Source organism: Papio anubis, chromosome 12, assembly GCF_008728515.1.
Source record: "Papio anubis isolate 15944 chromosome 12, Panubis1.0, whole genome shotgun sequence".
Classification (NCBI taxonomy): domain Eukaryota; kingdom Metazoa; phylum Chordata; class Mammalia; order Primates; family Cercopithecidae; genus Papio; species Papio anubis.
This window is the reverse complement of record NC_044987.1, coordinates 112553012-112577728: the sequence shown is the minus strand read 5'-3', so window position 1 is coordinate 112577728 and position 24717 is coordinate 112553012. Positions and strand designations below refer to the sequence as shown.

The 24717-nt window shown below is 51.4% G+C and overlaps 5 protein-coding genes across 8 annotated transcripts in view; 3 read left to right on the top strand and 2 right to left on the bottom strand.

The window, feature by feature from the left end:
- STX5 (syntaxin 5) overlaps window positions 1-2302 on the top strand; it is a 27525-nt gene extending 25223 nt beyond the window's left edge. For both annotated transcript variants that reach the window (XM_003909677.4, XM_009185814.4), the window contains exon 11: window positions 1569-2302. In XM_003909677.4, the coding sequence (XP_003909726.1) occupies window positions 1569-1728 (160 nt within the window). In that variant the 3' untranslated portion in view covers window positions 1729-2302. The remainder of the gene's footprint in view (window positions 1-1568) is intronic.
- A 1405-nt stretch (window positions 2303-3707) lies between these two features.
- On the top strand, window positions 3708-18412 carry NXF1 (nuclear RNA export factor 1). Its single transcript, XM_003909674.3, has 21 exons — window positions 3708-3870; window positions 5215-5401; window positions 5612-5765; window positions 7103-7186; window positions 7350-7454; window positions 7583-7663; window positions 7773-7842; window positions 7985-8073; window positions 8201-8308; window positions 8912-9021; window positions 10833-10869; window positions 11999-12067; window positions 12148-12203; window positions 13132-13239; window positions 13355-13413; window positions 13523-13638; window positions 13762-13804; window positions 15020-15092; window positions 15589-15771; window positions 17883-17943; window positions 18066-18412. The coding sequence occupies exons 1-21, from the start codon at window positions 3843-3845 to the stop codon at window positions 18102-18104; spliced, it is 1860 nt and encodes a 619-aa protein (XP_003909723.2). The 5' UTR covers window positions 3708-3842; the 3' UTR covers window positions 18105-18412.
- TMEM223 (transmembrane protein 223) lies at window positions 18371-20185 on the top strand. Its single transcript, XM_003909681.5, has 2 exons — window positions 18371-18823; window positions 19577-20185. The coding sequence occupies exons 1-2, from the start codon at window positions 18400-18402 to the stop codon at window positions 19867-19869; spliced, it is 717 nt and encodes a 238-aa protein (XP_003909730.2). The 5' UTR covers window positions 18371-18399; the 3' UTR covers window positions 19870-20185.
- On the bottom strand, window positions 20054-22889 carry TMEM179B (transmembrane protein 179B). Of its 2 annotated transcripts, none has more exons than XM_021925639.2 (5): window positions 22678-22883; window positions 21276-21463; window positions 21060-21194; window positions 20810-20888; window positions 20054-20603 (listed from the first exon to the last, which is right to left on the bottom strand). In XM_021925639.2, the coding sequence occupies exons 1-5, from the start codon at window positions 22771-22773 to the stop codon at window positions 20442-20444; spliced, it is 660 nt and encodes a 219-aa protein (XP_021781331.1). In that variant the 5' UTR covers window positions 22774-22883; the 3' UTR covers window positions 20054-20441. The 2 variants fall into 2 exon arrangements, with proteins under 2 accessions (XP_021781331.1, XP_031509513.1); XM_031653653.1 differs by having other exon boundaries at window positions 20252-20603; window positions 20790-20888; window positions 22678-22889.
- TAF6L (TATA-box binding protein associated factor 6 like) overlaps window positions 21353-24717 on the bottom strand; it is a 22430-nt gene continuing 19065 nt past the window's right edge. The window contains exons 10-12 of one of the 2 annotated variants that reach the window (XM_021925638.2): window positions 23817-23945; window positions 22905-23688; window positions 21353-21463 (exon numbers count right to left, since the gene is read on the bottom strand). In XM_021925638.2, the coding sequence (XP_021781330.1) occupies window positions 22909-23688; window positions 23817-23945 (909 nt within the window). In that variant the 3' untranslated portion in view covers window positions 21353-21463; window positions 22905-22908. Of the gene's footprint in view, window positions 21464-22863; window positions 23689-23816; window positions 23946-24717 lie in introns of those variants that run through there. The other variant, XM_003909676.4, reaches the window with a different exon arrangement.

Genomic DNA, 24717 nt, shown 5'->3' with positions numbered 1-24717 from the left:
TGGAGGTTGCAGTGAGCCGAGATCATGCCATTGCACTCCACCCTGGACGACAAAGTGAGACCCCTGGATGACAAAGTGAGACTCAGTCTCAAAAATGAAATGAAATGAAATGAAATGAAATGAAATAAATACCCTGTGACCACACAACACCAAATGCCTGATACATACATGCTCAATAACTATTTTCATTGATACCAGTGATTATGGTGATGATCATGATGATGGCCAAGGGAGAGTGTGGTTAGGGGCAGGTGTTGAATCTGCATATACCATAGAAGTAGAGACTGGCCGGGCGCGGTGGCTCAAGCCTGTAATCCCAGCACTTTGGGAGGCCGAGACGGGTGGATCACGAGGTCAGGAGATCGAGACCATCCTGGCTAACACGGTGAAACCCCGTCTCTACTAAGAAATACAAAAAAGTAGCCGGGCGAGGTGGCGGGCGCCTGTAGTCCCAGCTACTCGGGAGGCTGAGGCCGGAGAATGGCGTGAACCCAGGAGGCGGAGCTTGCAGTGAGCTGAGATCCGGCCACTGCACTCTAGCCTGGGCGACAGAGCGAGACTCCGTCTCAAAAAAAAAAAAAATAAAAAATAAAAATAAAAATAGAGACAGAGTCTTACCATGTTGTTCAAGCTGGTCTCCAATTCCTAGGCTGAAGTGATACTCTTGCCTGGGCCTACCAAAGTGCTGGGATTACAGCCCCGCCAAAACTAGGGTCCGTATACCTTTTTTTTTGGTGTTTTTTTGTTGTTGTTGTTTTTTTGAGATAAAGTCTTGCTGTGTCACCCAGGCTGGAGTGCAGTGGCACAATCTCACTGCATCCTCGAGCTCCTCAGCCTCCTGGGTTCAAGCTGTCCTCCCACCTCAGCCTCCCAAGTAGCTAGGACTATAGGGTCACACCACCACACCCAGTTAATTTTTATATTTTTTGCAGAGATGGGGTTTTCCCATGATGCCTAGGCTGGTCTCAAACTCGTGAGCTCAAGCCATCTGCCCACCTCAGCCTCCCAAAGTGCTAGGATTACAGGCGTGAGCCACCATGGCTGGCCATAGAGCTTTTCTTATCCCGTGACTTCCTGTCCATGTCATTACGTTTTTCTTTTTCACTCAGAACCATGATTTCTTGACTGTAATGGTCTGTGAACATTTTTCCCCTTAACAATAAATATAATACATACTCACCAGATAAAAATCTAAATACTGATGAGCAAAAATTATAACTAATATTTTTGGGGCTCTTGTGGGTTAGGGACTTTATACTAACTAATTGAAGACTGACAGCAGTCTGAGAGAAGGCAGGGCTTGGGTTATCCTCATTTTGCTGGTGAGGAAAATGAAGCTTGAAGTTAGACTAACTTAAGAGTCTTAAGTTAATAAATGGCAGAGTTGGTTTTCAAGCCAGAAATAACTTGTTTATAGTATCCTTCCAAAACTTTTTCTATACACAAATATATATATATAAGAATGGGATCATATTGTGACCATCTTTCCATGTCAATAAATAGACTTCAGCAGCATTCTTTTTAATCCAGTGTCCTTTTGTTTCCTCTTCTCCCGGCCTTGTCCCCAGGATCGACGAGAACGTGCTGGGAGCCCAGCTGGACGTTGAGGCCGCCCATTCAGAGATCCTCAAGTACTTCCAGTCAGTCACCTCCAACCGGTGGCTCATGGTCAAAATCTTCCTCATCCTCATTGTCTTCTTCATCATCTTTGTGGTCTTCCTTGCTTGAACCCTCTCCACTCTGAGGCACTCCGTTGGGGTTTGGGACCCTCCTAGGAAGGCAAGTGGCCAGTGCTGCCACTGAGCCTGTGCAGGGTGCTTGGGAAAAAGGCCCTGTTTCCCTGGAACTGCAAAGAATGGCCACTGCCCCTGACCCCCCACCCCTTGCCTCTGGCCACCCTGTCCTCCCCCCACCACCCTCAGGCCTATGAAACACACAGGGTTCTAGATTTGGACTCTGCTGTGAAGTGACTGGAAGGGAACAGAGGCCAGCTGGGGGCCAGTGGGGTAGGTTGTCTCCACTAGGAGACTTTTATAAACCCTCTCCAGCCTCTCCCAAAGGAAACGTTGGCAGCAAAGGGAGATGATGCCTTTCCCCACCTTCCTATGAGTGAAGAGAGGAAGCAGCCCCAGGGACCAATTTTCCCAATTGACCTCTTTCTTCCTCTTTTACCATGTGAGGCAGGGAGCCCTGAGCCCTTCAGCTGCCTGCACAACCCCTGACATTGGCTGCTGGTGACTCTCAATCTGCCAAATGTGCTGCAGCCCGTTTTCTCCCAATTACAGCAAGACTGTCAGCCTCACTAGCCATGTCATCATTTCTGGGTGGGAGCGTCGAAGGGCCTAGGCAGCGAGTGGAGTGAGCCCACTGCGCAGTACCAGAACTGAAAGGGTTGGGCTAATGGCTGTGCCAGGTATCACTGCTGAGGCAGGCTATTTTGGGCTCTGATACACAGCTGCCTCTAGACAGGGGAGAACCAAGTGTTGCAACACTTGATTAGCGTGGAAACTTCCTTTCACACAGAAGCAGGATCCCAGAGGGGGTCCCTGATTGGTGGCAGCTTCCAGGACCATCTCAAACAGTGTTTGGACCTATTTCATCTGTATCCTCCAACTATTTGGCCGTAATTCTTCCTTGAGCTAAGCAAGGCAGAAGCTCTGCCTGCTGCCAGGAGTGGAAGGTGAAGAATTTGTTCCCAACTCCAGTTGAGGCTTTTGATTCCCTCAAAGCACTTCACCAAATCAAAGCCAGTCACAGAGAATGGAGGAGACACCTGCCCAAAATACCCACCGTCCAGAGAGATTAATGTGCTTTGTTCTTCCTGACCAAGACTCGCAACCACATTCTGAGGACGCTCGAGTGCCCCTCTCTCATACATTCCAAAGGAAGCTGAAGCTATAGAGACAACAATCAATCAGGGGCTGATGGTGGTGCTTTTGGGGGTCTAGGAGAGCCCAAGGCCCTGATATTTTAAAATGTCCTCCTCCTCGGCATCTCCAGCAAGTTGCCACTGCTGGTGAGCTTCACTGTCTGCCCCGTTGACACGGTGGGTTTCTAACAGGGGACGCCATTGATGGAAGGTCTGTGAAGACAATGCTCGGCAAACCCCTGACAGATGTCGTCTCATTTGACTCAGCAACTCAGGGTGGGGTGGGGGAAATTCACAGAATAGAAATTCATTTATTTCACAAATACATGTTGAATTTTTACCATGTGCCAGGCATAGTACCTGCCGAGTGAAGCCCTCGAGGGAAAAAAAGCCATTAGTCAACGTTGGAGCTCACATTCCAATTCTCAACTTCGTGATTTGTTAATCCATCTTATAGGCGAAGAAAGCGAGGCATAGACAAGGAGCCGAGCTGAAACACTGGCTAGATGCGGGTAGGGGTCTGAGCCATCACTCCCACCCGGAGGCGCGGTCTCCATTCCTCGGAAGCCCTTGGTACGGCCCCGTTCCCCGCTGAGTTCTGGGCTGCAGCGGCAGCACTCTGCTCTAGCACTAACTCAAGCTGCCAGGGCAGCGTCAGCGGACAGATGAAAAGATGCGGGGACCTGATGGCTACCAGCCGGGGTTCCGCAAGCTCAGGTCTTGGGCGGGGCGCGGAGGGTCAGGCCCCGCCCCTCGCACGACGGCCTTAAGTGTGCGCACGCGCAGGGGGTCGCGCTTTCTCGGGGCGGCGACACCGCCCCCAGCCTGGGACGTCAGCGGCGCGCGACGTGCTTTGCTATATAAATGCGGTGGCGCCCGGCGTAGGGACACTTCGGTCCTGAGTGCTTGGGCGTTCGGTCGTTTGCCGGCGTAGCGGCCAGCGCTTGAGCCCGCCCTTGCTCTTCGCTGTGGCATGGCGGACGAGGGGAAGTCGTACAGCGGTCAGTGCTGGTCCTCGGGTCGGGAACCGGCTATCTGGGGCGCTGGTGGGCGGCGCCGGCCTAGGCCTCAGCCTCCGGGGCGTGAGGCCGCCAGGGGCCCGGCGTCCGCGGGGAGCGGCGCGCGGGGGGTCGGGGGCACTCGAGGTGGATTACCGAGTTGTTGACTCCTGGATTCCTCCTGGAATCCTGGTGTTGGGGGACCTGCGGCTCGGAGCGGGTGGCTCGGGGGTAGGGGGACGGGATTCCTTTGAACTTTGTGGGTGGTTGATGCCTGTCAGTTCGGTTTGGCGGCCTGACTCTTCCTTTAATGTGAGTTAGTGCCCTACTCGTGGGCTGCCCTGGTGCCCTATTTTTTACTGCGTCCAGTCGGTCTTGAACCCTCGGGCCTGGGCTTTGGCTTAATATTCGAGACTTACACATCAACTGGATGTTCCAGTCTGAACACTACACTGGGTGTTAGTTCTTTGTAGTAGTTAGGAGTGCATGGTGGAGGTTGAAACCGTGAATTCAAAACTCTCCTCTTCCACCCCTTTAAAGTGGAATAACAACAGTATTTCTTAAGAGTGAGGGGGGGACGTAGGGGGGGAAATGAGATCATTCCTATCAAGTGCCTGAAGCATAGTGGCCGGTACTGGAGAACAGTTCTCAATGAATGTTAGCTGCGCCTTCTGTGTTCTTTTTTCCTAGGGTCATTTGTTGAGATTCATTGTTTACAGAGTGCTCGGTATTAGGCAGATCTCTTTTGGGAGTTAGGGACCCTTTTTAAGACGCTAGTCCTGCACAGCATGAATCAGATCATATTCCTGGAGAGCATTCCAGGGTCCCTGGTTAAGCACCCTAGCCTGGCACTACCACTAGAGCCTGAGTCTAGAAATTGTCTCCTGAGTTAAAGGGCATTTCTGGCCAAGGAATCGAAGAGCTCCTCAGAAAACTTCAAAGTGGCAATTTGAGAACAAGGAGAATTTTTAGAGGATCCTTAAACTGATCATATTTGTAACTGGCATCTGTACTGTATAGACAAAGTATTGAGTGGCAGATTTCAGGTGGCTTTCAGAGGTCTGATTTGTGTTCACTTACACTTTTGGGTCTCACATTTATACATTCTGCTTCTAATTCCAGTTTCTACTTCATTTTTCAAAAGCCCTACACAGATTTCCAATAACTTTTCCTTGATGCTGACCTCCCACAGAGAGAGTTCTTTCCTGTGGACAGGCAGCGGAGTTTGCATGGAGATGGCCTGTGTAGTTAGTATGTATCTCTTCCAGTAGTTCAGAGTAGAAACTATGATTGCCACACCAAGCCGGACCAGTTACTTCTAATTTGTGTTCCTGTTTCTAACTCCAGAACACGATGATGAACGCGTTAATTTCCCTCAAAGAAAGAAAAAAGGCCGGGGTCCCTTCCGGTGGAAATATGGTGAAGGAAACCGTAGGTCTGGAAGAGGCGGTTCTGGTATTCGGTCTTCCCGCCTGGAGGAAGATGATGGAGATGTGGCAATGAGTGATGCCCAGGATGGTCCCCGAGTACGATAGTAAGTGACCAGTTGGTCTGGTTTGAATTTAGTGGCTCATGGCCCTTTTACTGTCCATGTCATTTTCCTTCCCACCTGTTATAGTGAGAAATGCCAGGACTAGCTTAGCGATTGAACAGTCTTAGTTTAGTCCCGCCAACACAGTGCAGGAAGGTCTTTGAGAAGACTTTCCTAGCGTTTGTGGTCATTTTATTCTCTCTTTACCCACAGCAACCCCTATACCACCCGACCTAACCGTCGTGGTGATACTTGGCATGATCGAGATCGCATTCATGTTACTGTGCGGAGAGACAGAGCTCCTCCAGAGAGGGGAGGGGCTGGCACCAGCCAGGATGGGACCTCAAAGAACTGGTTCAAGATTACAGTGAGTACTTTGAGAAAGTAGATGGTACAGTAGAGATCGGAGGCCACGCTCAGAGTGGAGATGTTTAATTTTATTCCACAAAAATTATTCTTTTTTTTTTTTTTTCGAGACGGAGTCTCGCTCTGTCGCCTAGGCTGGAATGCAGTGGCCGGATCTCAGCTCACTGCAAGCTCCGCCTCCTGGGTTCACGCCATTCTCCTGCCTCAGCCTCCCGAGTAGCTGGGACTACAGGCACCTGCCACCTCGCCCGGCTAGTTTTTTTATTTTTTAGTAGAGACGGGGTTTCACCGGGTTAGCCAGGATGGTCTGGCTCTCCTGACCTCGTGATCCGCCCGTCTCGGTCTCCTGAAGTGCTGGGATTACAGGCTTGAGCCACCGCACCCGGCCTTTTTTTTTTTTTTTTTAAATGGAATCTTGCTCTGTCATCCAGGCTGGAGTGCGGTGGCGTGATCTCGGCTCACTGCATCCTCCGCCTCCTGGGTTCAAGCGATTCTTCTGCCTCAGCCTCCTGAGTAGCTGGGACTACAGACATCCACCACCACGCCCAGCTAATTTTTATATTTTTAGTAGAGACAAGGTTTCACTGTATTGGCCAGGCTGGTCTTGAACTGCTGACTTCGTGATCCACCCGCCTTGGCCTCCCAAAGTGCTGGGATTATAGGCATGAGCCAGCGCGCCCAACCCAAAAATTATTCTTGTTAGCTGATTACGCCATAGTCAAGTATCTGTCTCTTCTCCTAGGAATCAGTATCTTCCAACACCTTAGAGCAGGTTCAGAGAAGGGGTGGAAGAGAAATATGAAAACTGTGGTTGTGGAAGGAGTAATTCCTCTGGATGTCTTCATTTGGCTCAGGCTGAGTATGGGGCTTGGAGTCCGTGAAGTTCTCTGAGGGACAGGCAAGGTGTAAATAATATCTTGAAACTAATGGTCAAGACCAGTCTGACCAACATGGTGAAACCCCATCTCTACTAAAAATACAAATAATTAGTCGGGCGTGCTTGTAATCCCAGCTACTAGGGAGGCTGAGGCAGGAGAATCGCTTGAACCTGGGAGGTGGAGGTTGCAGTGAGCTGAGATCGTGCCATTGCATTCTAGCCTGGGCAACAAGAGCGAAGCTTTGTCTAAAAAAGAAAAAAAAAAAAAAAAGAATATAGTAAGTGTAAGTAAACAGAAAGGAAGTTAAAGAGTCTATGTATGTCTCAAGTAGAAAACCTAGTACTGGTCCTTTCTTTAGGTAGTCTTTTAAAGTTTGGTAGAAGGTATAAAAGGCATTGTGTTGGGTCTGCTATTCAGCCTTACTTATCGTTCCCTTCTTTGCTCTTTCTCTCATTTCTAGATTCCTTATGGCAGAAAGTATGACAAGGCATGGCTCCTGAGCATGATTCAGAGCAAGTGCAGTGTGCCCTTCACCCCTATTGAGGTAAGACAAGGCCTGAGTGGCTGGCCAGGCATCAGGGATGGTGAAGGGGCAAGCTGGACTCCCAGTGTAATGCCCGTCCCGAAGGGGCTCTGGACTCCCAGTGTAATGCCCCTCCCCAAGGGGCTCTGGACTCCCAGTGTAATGCTCCTGTTTCCTCTTGCAGTTTCACTATGAGAATACACGGGCCCAGTTCTTCGTTGAGGACGCCAGCACTGCCTCTGCATTGAAGGCTGTCAACTATAAGATTTTGGATCGGGAGAACCGAAGGGTGTGTTTAAAGGACCTGGCTTGGCTGGAGGTGGAAGTTGGTGCTCAGAGCAGGGACTGGGTCTTGGTCTGGGTCTTGCGGCTTAGGCTTCTCTAGAGTTTTCTGTGTCCTTTGTGTCTTCCCTCCAGATATCTATCATCATCAACTCTTCTGCTCCGCCCCACACTATACTGAATGAACTGAAGCCAGAACAAGTAGAACAGCTAAAGGTGAGGCAGGCTCAAATTAGATGTTTCCAACCCAGTCTTACCACTTCTCACACCCCCACCCCACTCATACCACCCCAGTGACCACTAAACCCTTCTTTTACCTCTGTAGCTGATCATGAGCAAACGATACGATGGCTCCCAGCAAGCCCTTGACCTCAAGGGCCTCCGTTCAGACCCAGGTTGGTTGACAGCAGTAGTTCTCAGATAGGTGGTGACAAGGTGGAATTTGTCAGGGAGGGAAAGTTTGAGGATGTTTTACTGTTAATGCTGCCCTGGGCAAACCCTTCAGCCTTCCCTTTCCTTCCCTTCTGCTTCCTGAAGATTTGGTGGCCCAGAACATTGACGTTGTCCTGAATCGCAGAAGCTGTATGGCAGCTACCCTGAGGATCATTGAAGAGAACATCCCTGAGGTAAGGCCTTTGGCCCAGTATTAGGCATGAGGAAGCAGGGTGGGTTAGATAGGATGTGGCTGGAGGGCAGATTCGTCTCTGATCCACTTGCTGGTGGTGCTTTCTCTAAACTCTTTTCTCCTCACAGCTATTGTCCTTGAACTTGAGCAACAACAGGCTATACAGGCTGGATGACATGTCTAGCATTGTTCAGAAGGCGCCCAACCTGAAGATCCTAAACCTTTCTGGAAATGAAGTGAGAATTGATCGCTTGGCTATATTTTTGAAGGGATGGGTAGAGGGTGTAGAGAGTTTGTCTGGTGATGGCAAGAGGCAAGAGAGAGAACTCGGGCCAGATGCGCTGGTTTGCGACTGTAATCCTAACACTTTGGGAGGCCAGGGCAGGAAGATCACTTAAGGCTAGGAGTTCACATGCCTGTAGTCCAAGCTGCTCCTGGGGGCTGAGGTGGGAGGGTTGCTAGAGCACAGGAGTTCAAGGCTGCAGTGAGTTATGATTGTGCCATTGCATTCTAGCTTGAGCAACCTGTCTCAAAAAAATTTTTTTAATTTAAAAAATAAATTAGTCAAGCATGATGTCACATGCCTGTAGTCCTAGATACCCAGGAGTCTGAAGTGGGAGGAGCTCTTGAGTCCAGGAGTTTGAGGCTGCAGTGAACTATGATCATGCCACAGCACTGAACTTGGGTGACAGAGTGAGACCCTGTCCCCCCCAAAAAAAGAAAATTTTAAGAGATTAAAAAAGAAGATTTCAGAGCTAAGCGTAGGTACTGGGGGTATGGGGATCCAGTTGGCTGTCTTCACCAGGGTCTCCTCCCTTTTTTCCTTCCACCATTTGCAGTTGAAGTCTGAGCGGGAGTTGGACAAGATAAAGGGGCTGAAACTAGAAGAGCTCTGGCTCGACGGAAACTCCTTGTGTGACACCTTCCGAGACCAGTCCACCTACATCAGGTCAGTTGTAGCCTGTGTCTCCCCTCCTGGGGACCTTCACCCCCTGGGAGGCTGAGCTAATGCATCCTGACCAGGGCCCGTCTGCGGAGATGTGCAGCCCTGAGCTGGAACCACCTGTCCTTTGGGAGGATCACGTGCTCCCCACTTTGGTCTGTCTATGTCTTCCAGCTTTGTCCTGAGATCCTTTCTCTTCTCTTCTGACCTGACTATCTGTTTGCTGGGTCTGTGGCCTTTCTCTTTCTTCCTGAACACAACCTTTTCTAGAGTCTCCCTACCCTGTTGTTCCAGGAAAGGCATCTCTCCTTTCTACTCTGACCAGAGGGTATTTGTACATACCCTATAGATGGAGTGGCCTTATACCAAGAGCCTGATGTCCGTGGGCTGAGGAAGCCCTCCCTACCTGGGACTTCCTTACTGAGATGGGCCTTCCGTCCTTTGTACTGTGATGGTCCCTCTTGCCCTTGCGCGAAGAGGGACCCTTTTCTCAGGATCCACTTGCCCAGGGTTGTTGCCTGGGCATTCCTGCCCATGCTGAGGTTGAGGCCTCCTAGGGGCTGGTGGCATGCAATCTGTCTATCTCGCCCAGTGCTATGAGCTGGGCTCTCCCTGAAGAAGAAACCTGGGTTCCCCAAGACGTGATCAGAGCTGGGGCCCCGCCAGCAGGCGAGGGAATCCCAAGGCAGGTGCTGGGCGTGGAGGCCACGGGGGCATAGGCTACCAAGGAGACAGAGAACTGACCCCCTCGGGGGCGCTGCCTCTCCCTCACTCACACACTGCACGTCACCCTGTTTGGCCCCGGTGGATGGCTGGTTAGCCAGAGACGGGTAAGATTCCTCAGGGAAGGAACAACCTAAGACAGGCACAGTCGCAGAGGGGCCATCAGGAGATAACTTGGGGGCAACAGAGGTGGGGCATGGACCCTCACCCCCACAATCCTGCAAGGGCCTGAACCCTCACACCTTCTGAGGGAGGTCTCCTGCCCCCATGGCTGCTTTGCTCCCCACGCCCAGCTCAGATCGGGACCCAGGTAGCAGACAGAGACCTGGCCAACAGCAAGTGCCCACTCACCACAGCAAGGATTTGTTTCTCATTTCTACCTTGGACCACAGGGATGGGGCAGCTGAAAGAAAGGGCTGTGTCAGTTTCTTCCTTTTCTCCCTCATTTTTCTAGATGCTTTTTTGCCTTGTAGTTCTTTTCCCTTTTTCTTTGCTTTCTCTTTCTTTTTCTTCTGTGTCTCCTATACCTCCCCATCTCTGCCTTGCCCCTGCCCCATCTTGCCTTTTTCTCTTTTTCCTCCTTTTCCTCTCCTTTCTTACTCCTTGGCTTCTCCTCTTCCTGAGCCCCACCTGCTCATCTCCCTGCCCCAACATCCTGTGCCATCCCTGTGGTGTGTTTGGGTCTTGGCCAAGGCCAGACCTGGCAGAACTGATGGATACCTGGTGAGGCAGCGGAGCCCCTGGGCTCCCACCCCATTCCCTCCTCCCGGGGCTGCACAGGTGAGTAGGTGGAAGGTAAGGGGGGCAGGGAGGGGAAAGAGGTCCTGGGCTTAAAGCCTAGGCTTGGAGTACTGCTCCTTGACACTCAGGGTCAGGCAGAGAGAAAAGAGACAGCCTTCAAGGCAGTCCATGTCTGGGTGCCCCGGGTCAGGTGGGGAGTGGGGCCATTTTTCCCTGAGCACAGGCTGGGAGAGAGTGGAGGGATGAGCAGGATGGGATGGGCTGTCCCTCGGGTTTGGTATATTTGCTCCTAGAGCAGCCCAGGAGGCACGGTGGCTCTGAAGCATCACTTACTTCTGTCCCGTTCTTGACAGCGCCATTCGCGAACGATTTCCCAAGTTATTACGCCTGGTAAGTCCATAATTTTTTCATTCTAACAAGCACAGTGTCTCCCACTCGCAAGGATTCCTGGATAGTTTTCTTTTTCTTTTTATTATCATTTTTTTGAGGCGGAGTTTCACTCTTATCGCCCAGGTTGGAGTGCAACAACGTGATCTCAGCTCACCGCAACCTCTGCCTCTCAGGTTCAAGCGATTCTCCTGCCACAGCTTACTGAGCCCGAGTAGCTGGGATTACAGGCATGTGCTACCACGCCTGGCTAATTTTTGTAGTTTTAGTAGAGACAGGGTTTCACCATGTTGGCCAGGCTGGCCTCAAACTCCTCACCTCAGGTGATCCATCCACCTTGGCCTCCCAAAGTGCTGGGATTATAGGCGTGAGCCACCTTGCCAGGCCCTTTTTTTTTTTTTTTTTTTTTAAATGGAGTCTTGCTCTGTTATCCAGAGTGCGGTGCAATCTAGACTTACTGCAACCTCCGCCTCCTGGGTTCAAGCGATTTTCCTGCCTCAGCCTCCCAAGTAGCTGGGATTACATGCGTGTGCCACAACGCCCAGCTAATTTCTTTGTGTATTTTTAGTAGAGACGGGGCTTTCACCATGTTGGCCAGGATGGTCTTGAACTCCTGACCTCAACTAATCCATCCACCTTGGCCTCCCAGTGTGCTGGGATTACAGGCATGAGCCACTGCGCCCAGCCTGGATTCCTGGATACTTTTCATGATGCTTTTATACGTGACTTCTGATCCTTCTCTGTTAGTTCTTTAGTCTACTTATGCATCCAGCCTTTTTCTCTCTGGTTTAAACTGTCAACTTTTGTTTTGTTTTTGAGACAGGGTCTCGCTCTGTCATCCAGGCTGGAGTGCAGTGGCACAATTGTAGCTTACTGCAACCTTCGCCTGCCAGGCTCAAGTGATCCTCCCACTTCAGCCTCCCAAATAGCTGGGACTACAGGCACACACCACCACACCCAGCTAATTTTTGTATTTTTTTTTGGTAGAGATGGGTTTTGCCACGTTGTCCAGGCTGGTCTAAAACTCCTGGGCTCAAGCCATCTGCCTGCCTCGGCCTCCCAAAGTTCTGGGATCACAGGTGTGAGCCACTGTGCTCAGTCTACACTGTCAACTTTTATTTCCTTTCCACAGGATGGCCATGAGCTACCCCCGCCAATTGCCTTTGATGTTGAAGCCCCCACGACGTTACCGCCCTGCAAGGTAGGAAGCATGGACTGAGTAAGAACTTATGTGTGGAGAGAATACTGCTTCCATGTTCCTGATATCTTGTTTGATTTCAGGGAAGCTATTTTGGAACAGAAAACTTGAAGAGTCTGGTCCTGCACTTCCTACAACAGTAAGTATCCCAGGGCCCCCTCTCCCCACCCCGGGGTTGGCAGGGAAAGGTGGGCAGACCCAGGCACACCTCAGCCTCACTCTTTTGGTTTTTTGTTTGTTTGTTTGTTTGTTTTTTGGATAGTGTCTCACTCTGTCACCCAGGCTGGAGTGCAATGATGTGATCTTTTTTTTTTTTTTTTTTGAGACGGAGTCTCGCTCTGTCGCCCAGGCTGGAGTGCAGTGGCCGGATCTCAGCTCACTGCAAGCTCCACCTCCTGGGTTTACGCCATTCTCCTGCCTCAGCCTCCCGAGTAGCTGGGACTACAGGCGCCCGCCACCTCGCCCAGCTAAGTTTTTGTATTTTTTAGTAGAGACGGGGTTTCACCGTGTCAGCCAGGATGGTCTCGATCTCCTGACCTCGTGATCCGCCCGTCTCGGCCTCCCAAAGTGCTGGGATTACAGGCTTGAGCCACCGCGCCCGGCCAATGATGTGATCTTGGCTCACTGCAACCTCTGCCTCCCAGGGTTCAAGTGATTCTCCTGCCTCAGCCTCCCCAGTAGATGGGACTACAGGCGTGTGCCACCACACCTGGCTAATTTTTGTATTTTTCATAGAGACGGGGTTTCACTGTGTTGGCCAGGCTAGTCTCCAACTCCTGACCTCATGATCCGCCTGCCTTATCCTCCCAAAGTGTTGGGATTAGAGTCATGAGCCACCGCGCCCAGCCATTTTGTTTGTATTTTTAGTAGAGACAGGGTTTTGCCATGTTGCCCAGGCTGGTCTTGAACTCCTGGGCAAAAGCTGTTCATCTGCCTCAGCCTCCCAAAGTGCTGGGATTACAGACGTGAGCCTCCATGCCCGGCCACAACTCACTCTTGGGAGCTACTGGGTCCTTTTATGGCTCTAGACCACAAAGTTCATACTTTGTCTTTTGATTTTCCCATAGGTACTATGCAATTTATGACTCTGGAGACCGGCAAGGGCTCCTGGATGCCTACCATGATGGGGCCTGCTGTTCCCTGAGCATTCCTTTCATTCCTCAGAACCCTGCCCGGTGAGTATCACATCCCAGAATCTCCCCGGGACCACTGGGTTTCCCAGCAGATACAAGGCAGCACCTGCTGGCAGCACTGCTCTGAACACCACGTCCATTCCTCTTATTCCCCCAGAAGCAGCTTGGCTGAGTATTTCAAGGATAGCAGAAATGTGAAGAAGCTTAAAGACCCTAGTAAGTGTGTGATATGAACAAAATACGATGGGAAAAGGGCATGGGAAGGAATCAGTCATAGAACTCAGGAGTATGTGGCAGCACCACTGAGCTTTCTCCTCCACCCCAGCGTTGCGGTTCCGGCTGCTGAAGCACACGCGTCTCAACGTTGTTGCCTTCCTCAACGAGTTGCCCAAAACCCAGCATGACGTCAATTCCTTCGTGGTAGACATAAGCGCCCAGACAGTAAGCTCCTGTTGGTGCCCTGACAGAAGCCTAAAATTGGGGTGGGGGTGGCATTTAATAGACAAGGGGGGGCACTCAGGCTCTGAGAAGTGTACATTGTACCCGATGCTGCTTCTCTTTCAGAGTACACTGCTGTGTTTTTCTGTCAATGGAGTCTTCAAGGAAGGTAAGAATCTCTGGAGTCCTGAGTTTGTAGCATGGTCCCACCCCCAGCTGGAATTTTCCTCAGCACTCTTAGCTTCCCAGCTACTTTCTCTCCCATTTTCTTTTTGAGCTCCTTCTCCCATTCTTTTTTTTTTTTTTTTTTTTTTTTTTTTTTTTTTTTTTTTTTTTTTTTGAGACAGAGTTTCGCTCTTTTTTGCCCAGGCTGGAGTGCAGTGGCGTGATCTCAGCTCACCGCAACCTCCGCCTCCCGGGTTCAAGCGATTCTCGTGCCTCAGCCTCCCGAGTAGCTGGGATTACAGGCATGTGCCACCATGCCTGGCTAATTTTGTATTTTTAGTAGAGACGGGGTTTCTCCATGTTGGTCAGGCTGGTCTTGAACTGCCGACCTCAGGTGATCCACCCTTCTCGGCCTCCCAAAGTGCTGGGATTACAGGCGTGAGCCACCGCGCCCGGCCTCCTTCTCCCATTCTGAACCCAAGCTGTCTTGGCTTGGCCTACCTCTCCACCTGTCCTTTCTGGATATGGGAAAAGCCTGGAGATTAGGAGGACTTTGGAGTCAGGCAGTTCTTAGTTTCCATCCCAGTTTTGGTTGTGTGGGGCTGCGGACAAGTAACATTACCTCTAAGACAGATTCTTTATTTGTAAGCTGGGGTTAAGTAATAGCCATCTCATAGTGGTGCTATAGGAAGTAACTGAAGTGACTTACAAAGTGCTTGGCCTGGGGCCTGGCACACAGATGCTATCAGTGGATTAGTAGTAATTCCTTTTTTTGAGACGGAGTCGCACTCTGTCACCAGGCTGGAGTGCAGTGGCGCAGTCTTGGCTCACTGCGACCTCCGCCTCCTGGGTTCAACTGGTTCTCCTGCCTCAGCCTCCCAAGTAGCTGGGACTATAGGCGCGCACCACCACACCCAGCTAATTTTTGTATTTTTAGTACAGACGGGGTTTCGCCATGTTGGACGGGATCCACCTGCCTTGGTCTCCCAAAGTGCTGGGATTATAACCATGAGACACCATGCCCGGCCATAGTTATTACTATTGTCCTTTCTGACCTGACCTTTCACCCCACCTCTGCTTCCCTTATACCCTTATATACTTAATCATCCCTCTCTGACCCGCTAGGATTCTTTGTATCAAGGAAGACCATGATTCAAGAAGCTGTTTGTAAACGTAAAGCACTAGTGACCCTAAGGTGTCGTTGCTGTTCTCATTGCAGTGGACGGAAAGTCCCGGGATTCTTTGCGAGCCTTCACGCGGACGTTCATTGCTGTTCCTGCTAGCAATTCAGGGTAAGTATTCTGCTTTTCACATTGGATACCAGTCCTAATCATGGCCAACAGTGTGGTAATTGGAAGGTAGAGTCAGTCTTTGGGGTGATTTCAGAAAGGCAACAGGAAATCAGGGAAAGCTCACATAGTAGTTAAGAGGCAGTTAGTTAATAGCTTGGCTCTGGAATTGTGCCGTCTGGGTTTTCATCCTGGCTCCACCACTTCCAGCAAGTAGGCTGCTGGCTCATCTGAAAATTCATTTAACAATATTCACTGCCTAAGTTTGTCGTGAGGATGAATAAAAGAGCTAAGAACTGTCCATGGGTTGGGAGAACTCTAGTGTGTTTGGTAGATAATCCTTCCAAACATTGATTCCATGGGAGGGGATAAATGATAAAAGGTAACAATAGCTAAGAGTGGGAGGGGGGACCTTGTGGATATTGAAAGAATCAGAGAATAGGAATGTTGGGAGGATGACGTTATCTGTCTAGCTTTTTAAGTGCTCTTTGTCCTCAAGGCTATGTATTGTAAACGACGAGCTATTTGTGCGGAATGCCAGTTCTGAAGAGATCCAAAGAGCCTTCGCTATGCCTGCACCCACGCCTTCCTCCAGCCCAGTGCCCACCCTCTCTCCAGAGCAGCAGGAAATGTTGCAGGCATTCTCTACACAGTCTGGCATGAACCTCGAGTGGTCCCAGAAGTGAGTACTGGGCATGTGCAGGACGGGGTGAACTGAAGGAGGGCTAGCAGTAAATAATGAGAGCTCCTGATGGTTTTTTTGTGTGTGTTTTTGGTTTTTTTTTTATAGAGACAAGTTCTTGCTCTGTCATCCAGGCTGGAGTGTAGTGGTGATCATAACTCACTGTAGCCTCTAACTGCTGAGCACAAGCTATCCTCCCACCTCAGCCTCCAGAGTAGCTGGGCCTATAGGCATGTGCCACCTTTTTTTTTTTTTTCTTTTTGAGATGGAGTCCTGCTCTGTTGCCCAGGCTGGAGTGCAGTGGTGCGATCTTGGCTCATTACAACCTCTGCCTCCCAGGCTCAAGCAATTCTCCTGCCTCAGCCTCCCGAGTAGCTGGGATTACAGGCACATGCCACCATGCCTGGCTAATTTTTTGTATTTTTTTTTTTTTTTTGGTAGAGACAGGGTTTCACTATGTTGGCCAGGCTGGTCTTGAACTCCTAACCTCGTGATCTGCCCACTGTGGCCTCCCAAAGTGCTGGGATTACAGGCGTGAGGCACTGCGCCCAGCCAGATTTTTATTTGGTTGTTTGTTTTGAGACAGGGTCTCACTCTGATGCCCAGGCTGGAGTACAGTGGTGTGATCACAGCTCACTGCAGCCTCAACTGCTAGGGCTCAGGTGATTCTCCCACCTCAAGCACCTGAGTAGCTGGGATTACAGGCGTAGGCCACAGCACCTGACTCATTTTTTTGTATTTCTTTGTAGAGATGGGGTTTCACCATGTTGCCCACCTAGGTCTCCCAAAGTGCTGGGGTTATAGGTGTGAGTTACCGTGCCTGGGTTCCTGAAATTTTAAAAGGCAAAGCTTTTGGCTGCTTAAAAAAACCTAACAGTTGGCCAGGCAAGGTGGCTCACATTTGTAATCCCAGCACTTTGGGAGGCTGAGGCATGCATATCATGAGGTCAAGAGATCAAGACCATCCTGGACAACATGGTGAAACCTCATCTCTACTAAAAATACAAAAAATTAGTGGGGCTTGGTGGTCCATGCCTGTAGTCCCAACTACTCGGGAGGCTGAGGCAGGAGAATTGCTTGAACCCAGGAGGCGGAGGTTGCAGTGAGCCGAGATCGTGCCACTGCACTGCAGCCTGGTGACAGAGCAAGACTCCGTCTCAAAAACAAAAAAACAAAAAACCCTGATAGTCTACAAAAAATTTGCCTGTGCATAAATTAGCATAATTTTTTTTTTTTTTTTGAGATGGAGTCTCACTCTATCCCCCTGGCTGGAGGGCAGTGGCACGATGTCGGCTCACTGCAAGCTCCACCTCCCAGGTTCCCGCCATTCTCCTGCCTCAGCCTCCCGAGTAGCTGGGACTACAGGCGCCCACAACCGCGCCCGGCTAATTTTTTGTATTTTTAGTAGAGATGGGGTTTCACCGTGGTCTCGATCTCCTGACCTTGTGATCCGCCCGCCTCGGCCTCCCAAAGTGCTGGGATTACAGGCATAAAAATTTTTAAAGGTTGCCGGGTGCGGTGGCTCACACCTGTAATCCCAGCACTTTGGGAGGCCGAGGTGGGCAGATCACGAGGTCAGGAGTTCGAGATCAGCCTGGCTAACATAGTGAAATCTGTCTCTACTAAAAATACAAAAATTAGCTGGGCATGGTGGCGGCGTCTGTAATCCCAGCTACTCGGGAGACTTAGGCAGGAGAATGACTTGAACCTGGAGGCAGAGGTTGCAGTGAGCCAAGATCGCACCATTGCACTCCAGCCTGGGCGGCAGTGAGACTCCATCTCAAAAAAAAAAAAAAAACGTTAAAGGCAAATGGAAGTTCCTTTTCATATACTGTTCTGCAACTTAGTTTCTTTACTTACACCATGAACATCTTTCCCTACCACTGTAAAAACTATCTTGGACTTCTTGACAGCTATTTAATATTCCTTATCTTTGATAAGCCATTGGTAGAACATTTGGACTTTTACTAATTTCTCATTTGTATAAATAGTGTAAGGATGTATAAGAATGTACATATTTGTTGGCAAACCTGGGTGCTTTTATGGAATGGACTTCCAACTGGCATTTAGGGGTCAGAGTTCTTACAGAGCTGCCTGTTCTTCCACTCCAGGTGCCTTCAGGACAACAACTGGGACTACACCAGATCTGCCCAGGCCTTCACTCATCTCAAGGTAAGGTCTGGAAATACAGTGGCAAAAACACTAGGATCTCTGGGCCTTCTGGAGGTCAGGTTAGCAGGGGTTGCTGAGTGGGGATGGTAGGCCTGCCTCTACTGACCTTCATTTTTCTCCAGGCCAAGGGCGAGATCCCAGAAGTGGCATTCATGAAGTGATTGTAGTCATGCCCCAGAAGCAGCCTCCCCTGTAAATAGTCCTTGGATATTACCGTCTGGTTGTCGTCTGTCATCTCCTCCTGTCTGGCCCTAGGCCGCCCCGTGACTGTGACCGAGGGAGGGAGGGCTGCCTGATCCCTCTCCTCGCCTGCCCTGGAAGCCTTCAGAAGATTGAGCCTCACTGATGCCCGGAAGCCAAAGCTTACTTTGTAGAACTGACACTAAACTACCCGAAGGATTTAGGTGCTTTGTGTACTTAACCCCAGGACCTCCTTACTTTTTAATATAAAGAGTGATGTTGTATTTTGTGTTCTGCGTTCTGGATTGGTTGTCTCCCAGCCCTGAGCGGGAGGGCGGGAGGCGGCTCCGCGACAGGAAGTCCCACCCCGGAAGTCGGCTGGCCATGGCGGCGCCTTGGAGGCGGTGGGCCACGGGGCTGCTAACTGTGCTGCGACCCCTGCCCACGCGCCGGCCCCTGCAAGGCGCGACGCTGCAACGGGATGTGTTGCTCTTTGAGCATGATCGGGGCCGCTTCTTCACCATCCTCGGGCTGTTCTGCGCGGGCCAGGGCGTCTTCTGGGCCTCCCTGGCTGTGGTAGCCGTGTCCCGGCACCCGGTCCGGGTGAAGCCTCTGGATGCGGAGGTCCCAAACCGTGGCCCCTTCGACCTGCGCTCCGCGCTCTGGCGCTATGGTCTGGCCGTCGGCTGCGGCACCATCGGTAAGACGTGGGCTGGCTTCCCACTATGGCAACGTGGGGCGGCGGGACACGACCTTCCCTATACAGGCAGGGAGAGTTGGGGGTTCCCTATACAAGAGTGGTGGGCGGGCTTAACCCTACAGAAATTCGAAACACTGGCCGGGCGTGGTAGCTCATATGCTGGCAGGCCGGAGGCGGGCGGATCACTAGGTCAGGACCTCGAGACCATCCTGGCTAACACCATGAAACCCCGTCTCTACTAAAAATACAAAAATTTAGCTGAGTGTGGTGGCAAGCGCCTGTAGTCCCAGCTACGCGGGAGGCTGAGGCAGGAGAATCAATTGATCCCGGGAGGCGGAGGTTGCAGTGAGCCGAGATCACGCCACTGCTCTCCGGCTCAGTCGCACTCCGGTCTCAGAAAAAAAAGAAAAAAAGCGAAACACTTGTGTCCCTGAGCGCTGTGCCCTGTCATAGTCTAGGCCGAGGTCTGCCCTTCACTCTGCGACCTTGAGCAAGGTCCTTAAAGCTCTTCGTCCTCCCATTAAAATGGAAACAGATGTCTACTAAGGTTGTTGGGAGGAGTAAAAGGATTGTGGTGTATAAGAGGAGCTCAGTACTGCACTCCAGCCTGAGCGACAGAGCGAAACTCAGTCTCAAAAAAGCTCAGTAAATATTACTTTCATCCCCAAGATTTCTTATTCAGAGGGCACTGGAAAGGTCGGTACTTAGACGTACAGTGAAAACCCCTCACCCCGATCTCTGCCCTTCCTGCAGGAGCCCTCATACTCGGTGCTGGTCTTCTCTTCTCTCTCCGGTCTGTGCGCTCAGTGGTGCTTCGAGCTGGAGGGCAGCAGGTGACCCTCACCACTCATGCCCCTTTTGGCTTGTGGGCCCATTTCACAGTTCCTTTGAAGCAGGTATCTTGCATGGCCCACCGAGATGAAGTCCCTGCCATGCTACCTCTGAAAGTCAAAGGCCGACGCTTCTATTTCCTCTTGGACAAAGCTGGACACTTTCCTAACACAAAACTCTTTGACAATACTGTGGGTGCCTACCGGAGCTTGTGAAGAAACAACCTCAAGTCACTCACCTCTCCAACAGGGGGATAAAAGCTGAACTTTGGGGAGCCAGGTGTGTTGGTTCACACCTGTTGTAATCCCAGCACTTTGGGAGGGTAAGGCAGGAGGAGTGCTGGAGCCCAGGAGTTTGAGACCAGCCTGGGCAACATAGCGAGACCTTGTCTGTATTTACAAAAAAAAAAAAAAAGCCAATCTTAGAATGGAGTAACAACCAGGGTCACACAAGGAGGTTAAGATTAATTAACAACAAATAAAGGAGCAGTCATCCCTAGGGCAGCTGCCTAACAGTACCTCTAAGTTTCAATCCATGTCTGCTTAGCCTTCACTCCTTCCTCCTATCTAGTTGTACTTTAACATCAAAAATTCACAAGATGAAGATAGTAATATAATATTTTGGTACAAAAACAGCTGTAGGAAGAGGAGGAGGGGGGCCTGTCATTACGTTTCCCCCCTGAAAGGAAAACTAAGACTCCTAACATAAACAGGGCCTTGTGGGGGCAAGAGGATTGCAGGCACTTGGGCATGGAGTCTTTGGCTGCAGGAAGCACTCTGGTTATTCTTCAGGAATGGGAAAGGCGTGGCCCAAAGAGAGCATCTGTCTCAGAGCTCCACTCAGGGTCACCCCTCTCCAGAGGCCGGTGTGGGGTGGCTTCAGACTTCCACTGCACGACCTGGAGCACCAAGACCACACACCACAATACCAAATTCACCCAAGAAGAGGTCTGTGGGAGACAGGGACAGGAGTGTCAGGAATGGGACCACTTCAAATCCAGTCCTTCCCACCCACACACCACTCTTAACTGCTGAATTTCAGGCTCACAACCCCCTCAGCTCCTCTCACTGGTGAGCCAAGCTCATGATACACTGGTGAGCACCCACACAGCTACAGATACTTATGTGAATCTTTCCTTCTATCCTTGGGTCTCACTTCGGCATTGTGTAGGTTGGAGTAAAACTGCAGAGCAGTTCCAGGGGGTCTCCATGGAATTTTCTGGGCTTCAGAACAGCTGTGAGGTCAAAGAGACAGTTGTGAGAAAGGGTGATAGTTTATATCCGAGGCACACCTGTGCGCAGTGCCCTGTGAGTTGAGAGCAACTGATGGGGATAAAAAGGAAATTACAGGACCCTGGTGCAGAAGGAAGGTAGCCCCAGCCAGGCTTCCCTCCCTCTCCCATTACCTAATTGTAGTGTTCAGGGAGATGATGGAGTTGCAGAGAGACCTGGTGCCAAATCGAAGGATACAGGCAGACACCAAGACCAGGAAGATGGCTATAGCTGAGATGGCCAGTGCAATGCGCAGCCCTATAGAACCTCTGAGAGGGAGAGAACAAGCCTTGTGGTGGAGGCGAGGCTCATCCTACCTCAGACCCTGGCCCTCAGGGTTGGGCAGTCACCTGTGGGAGTCCTCAATGCAGCTGCTGTAGATCCAGAAGAGCAGAAGCAGGAGGCAGTAGAGGGCCAAGAGGCCAGAGGCCCCAGCTACAAAGTAGCAGAGGGATGGTGCGGAGGGATGGGATAAGGCCAGGGAGGAGCCATTCAGGGTGGCGACACCATACAGGGGACATCTACCACTGAAGGAGCCCTGTGGAGAGAAGCTGCTGAGTCCTAGATTTCAGGTTAATGCCTCTGGATGCAGTGTCTTGGTAGGTGTTAGTGATAACCTAGGCCACGACCATTCCAGGAAGTTATTTGTGCACTGTCAGTTCCTATTTCTGGGACAGAGATATTGATGGAGAGGGCCTGTTGGGGGAATCAAACAGTGGCCAGAAGGATCAAAAAATAGCCAATGACTATAGAATACAATGAGCTTCAGAGAAGCCTCATTAATTCTGGTCTTTGTGCAGAAACCTTAGAGTAAACCCAGGCCTTGTATATCCTTCAACAAATAACTACCTCTGAGGGTTTTTTTGTTGTTTTGTTTTTTGAGATGGAATTTCGCTCTTGTCACCCAGGCTGGAGTGCTATGGCACGATCTCGGCTCACTGCAACCTCCGCCTCCCAGGTTCAAGCGATTCTCCTGCCTCAGCCTCCCAAGTAGCTGGGATTACAGGCATGAGCCACCACACCCGGCTAATTTTTGTATTTTTAGTAGAGGCGGAGTTTTGCCATGTTGGCCAGGCTGGTCTCTAACTCCTGACCTCAAGTCATCTGCCTGCCTCGGCCCCCCAAAGTGCTGGGATTACAGGCGTGAGTCACCGCGCCCTGCGGATCTCTGAGGTTTTCTCATGGTGTAAAATAGGCACACTAGTGCCTACTTTATAGGCATTAAATGAACCCGTGTTTACTAACCAGATTACCTGGCTGGGGTAAACGATGTAAATTATTGGCTTCTACCTTTACGTCAGCGTTTTCTACATCTCTTATTTTGTCATTTAATACACTGTGCTGCAGTCATGTGGCATCTTGATCATCTCCACTACACTATGCTTTATTTCTAGACAAAGCTCAGCACAAAAGGCTTCTGATTTAACGGATGGACGCAGGTTCCGCATCGACTTCTGTTTCAGAACCACAGTAAGGTCAGCAGGAGCCACGAAACCCGACTCCATCTAGTGCTTTAAGACGGTACTGACCCGTCCCTTTGGCGAGAGTACAACTTCGAAGAATGACCTGGCCCAGAGTAGCCACAAAGCGCGATTAGCCTCGCTGCATTTCAGGTACAGGCCGGTGCCAGCCGTGCCTTACCAGGTCCACCGGCTCCGAGCAGCAGCGAGCTCGGTCGGAAAGCGACAATGGCCTCGCCACGTCAGGACCGGCCAGCTCCCCAGCCTACCTGACCCCGCCCCGCAGCCGCACCTGGGTCCGAGTCAGCGCCGCGGCCGCCACGGCCCCGCACAGGAAGGCGGCAGCAAACAGCGCAAGCTCGACGCGCTGCAGCCAGGGCAGCGCCATGGCACCCTGACCACCAGGAAGCGCCGCCACAGCCTCAACCCCGCCAAACCCCACCTTATCCCGCGCGACCCACGAAAATGGAGACGTCACTTCCGGGGGCGGGATTTATTTACAAAGACGGAAGCGCTCACCGACTCACAGCGGCAAGTACAGCGAGTAGTCCGAGAGCGCCCACCGGCGGGCGGGGCGGCTGGTGCGGCCGATCATGGGCAGCTTCTGCACGTAGCGGGAGGCCGGGCTAGGCCCGTACGGCGCGGGGAATGCAGTCTGGAAAAGGCGCCCGCGGCAGCGCCTCCCAGCCTGCCGCCCGGCGATGATGAAACGAAAGTGCGGGGCGCCGCGCGGGGCGAAACGGCTCTTCTGGAAGACGTCGCGGGTGCCGGTCCCGGGGCCCTGCTGCCGCGGTGCCCCGCGCGCCCGATGCACGCGCGGCAGGGGCCTGCTCTCAGAGGCCGCTGGCCCAGAGGCCGACGTGGGGCCGCCTCCGCCGCTACCCCGGGGGCTCTCGTCGCCCTGCGGGCTGACCATGGCGCTTGCCGTCAGCTGCGGCATCTTCCGCACCGAGTCCGGGGCTGTCGCCGGCTCCTTTTTGTCCCCGGGCGGCCGCGGAGCGGTGGGTGCAGGCTGGCCGGTGCCGAAGCGTGTGGCCAAGCTGTCACCGAAGAAGGCGTAGAGCTCCCGGTAGATATCCGCCAGGGTCACCGAAAGAGAAGGGTCCTCCTGCCCCGCTCCCCCTGGCGGCAGCGGGAGACCGGACCCAAAGCTGGGCTCTGCACCGCCCCCGGAGGACGACTCTTGCAAGAGAAGGCTATCCCATGGCAGGTCGTCTAGGCGACGGCACCCCCTGCCACCTGGGCCACCCCTGTTGGGCTCTGCTGCCTGGGCCTTCATCTTCAGCAGTCGCTCTACGGCCACCTGTAAAAGCCAAGGACTAAGATAGGCAAAAAATTCGAGGAACCTGGGCCCATCAAATATTCCAAAGTAAGCCTGCTTGGCTGCTAAGCTCATGCAGGGAAGGGAGGCTGGAAGGGGATGGTACTCACCAGAATGGCTCCATAGACCTTGTGCCCATCTGCTTTGACCTGTGCATTAGATACTGAATAATCATCCAGCACAGCCTGCAAGTTTGTCCAGTACGTGGACAGGTGTGGGTACAGGACTCGTTCTACTGCCTGGAAGAGAAGGAATGCAGTTAGCGTCTCTTTGACACTTACTCCCTCTCTAGGACCCTTTCTCATGAAACACCTACCTTTATTTCTGATCCTAGACAGAGCTCAATCCTCCTAAATTCCCTGACTGGCATATTCAGCCATACATTTATTTGGAACTTACTGTATACCTAAGCTAGGCATTGGGAATAAAGGTACAAAGGTAGATAATAAAGTGTCACAAAAAAAGTAGACAATAAAAAGTGTACCCAGTATCACTACCCTGTGTGCCAAGGGCTAAAACAATGCTCATTGCTAACAACTCCAAAATTTAGTTTGCATACTGCTACCCCATACAATCAGGCAAGTACTGGCTTCACTGAGATGTAAACTGAGACTCAGTTCAAACAATCTGCGTAAAAACCACCAACCAGAGACTTGGACTCTGATTATACAATTTAAAATCCTGTGATTGGCCAGGCGCAGTGGCTCACGCCTGTAATCCCAGCACTTTGGGAGGCCGAGGCTGAGACCTCCTGAGGTCAGGAGTTCAAGACCAGCATGACCAACAAGGTGAAACCCCGTCTCTACAAAAATACAAAAATTAGCTGGGCGTGGTGGCAGGTGCCTGTAGTCCTATCTACTAGGAAGGTTGAGACAGGAAAATTGCTTGAACACAGGAGGTGGAAATTGCAGTGAGCCAAGACCGCACCACTGCACTCCAGCCTGGACGATGGAGCAAGACTTCATCTCAAAAAAAAAATCCTGTGATTAATTTGGGGGAAAGCAAAACTTC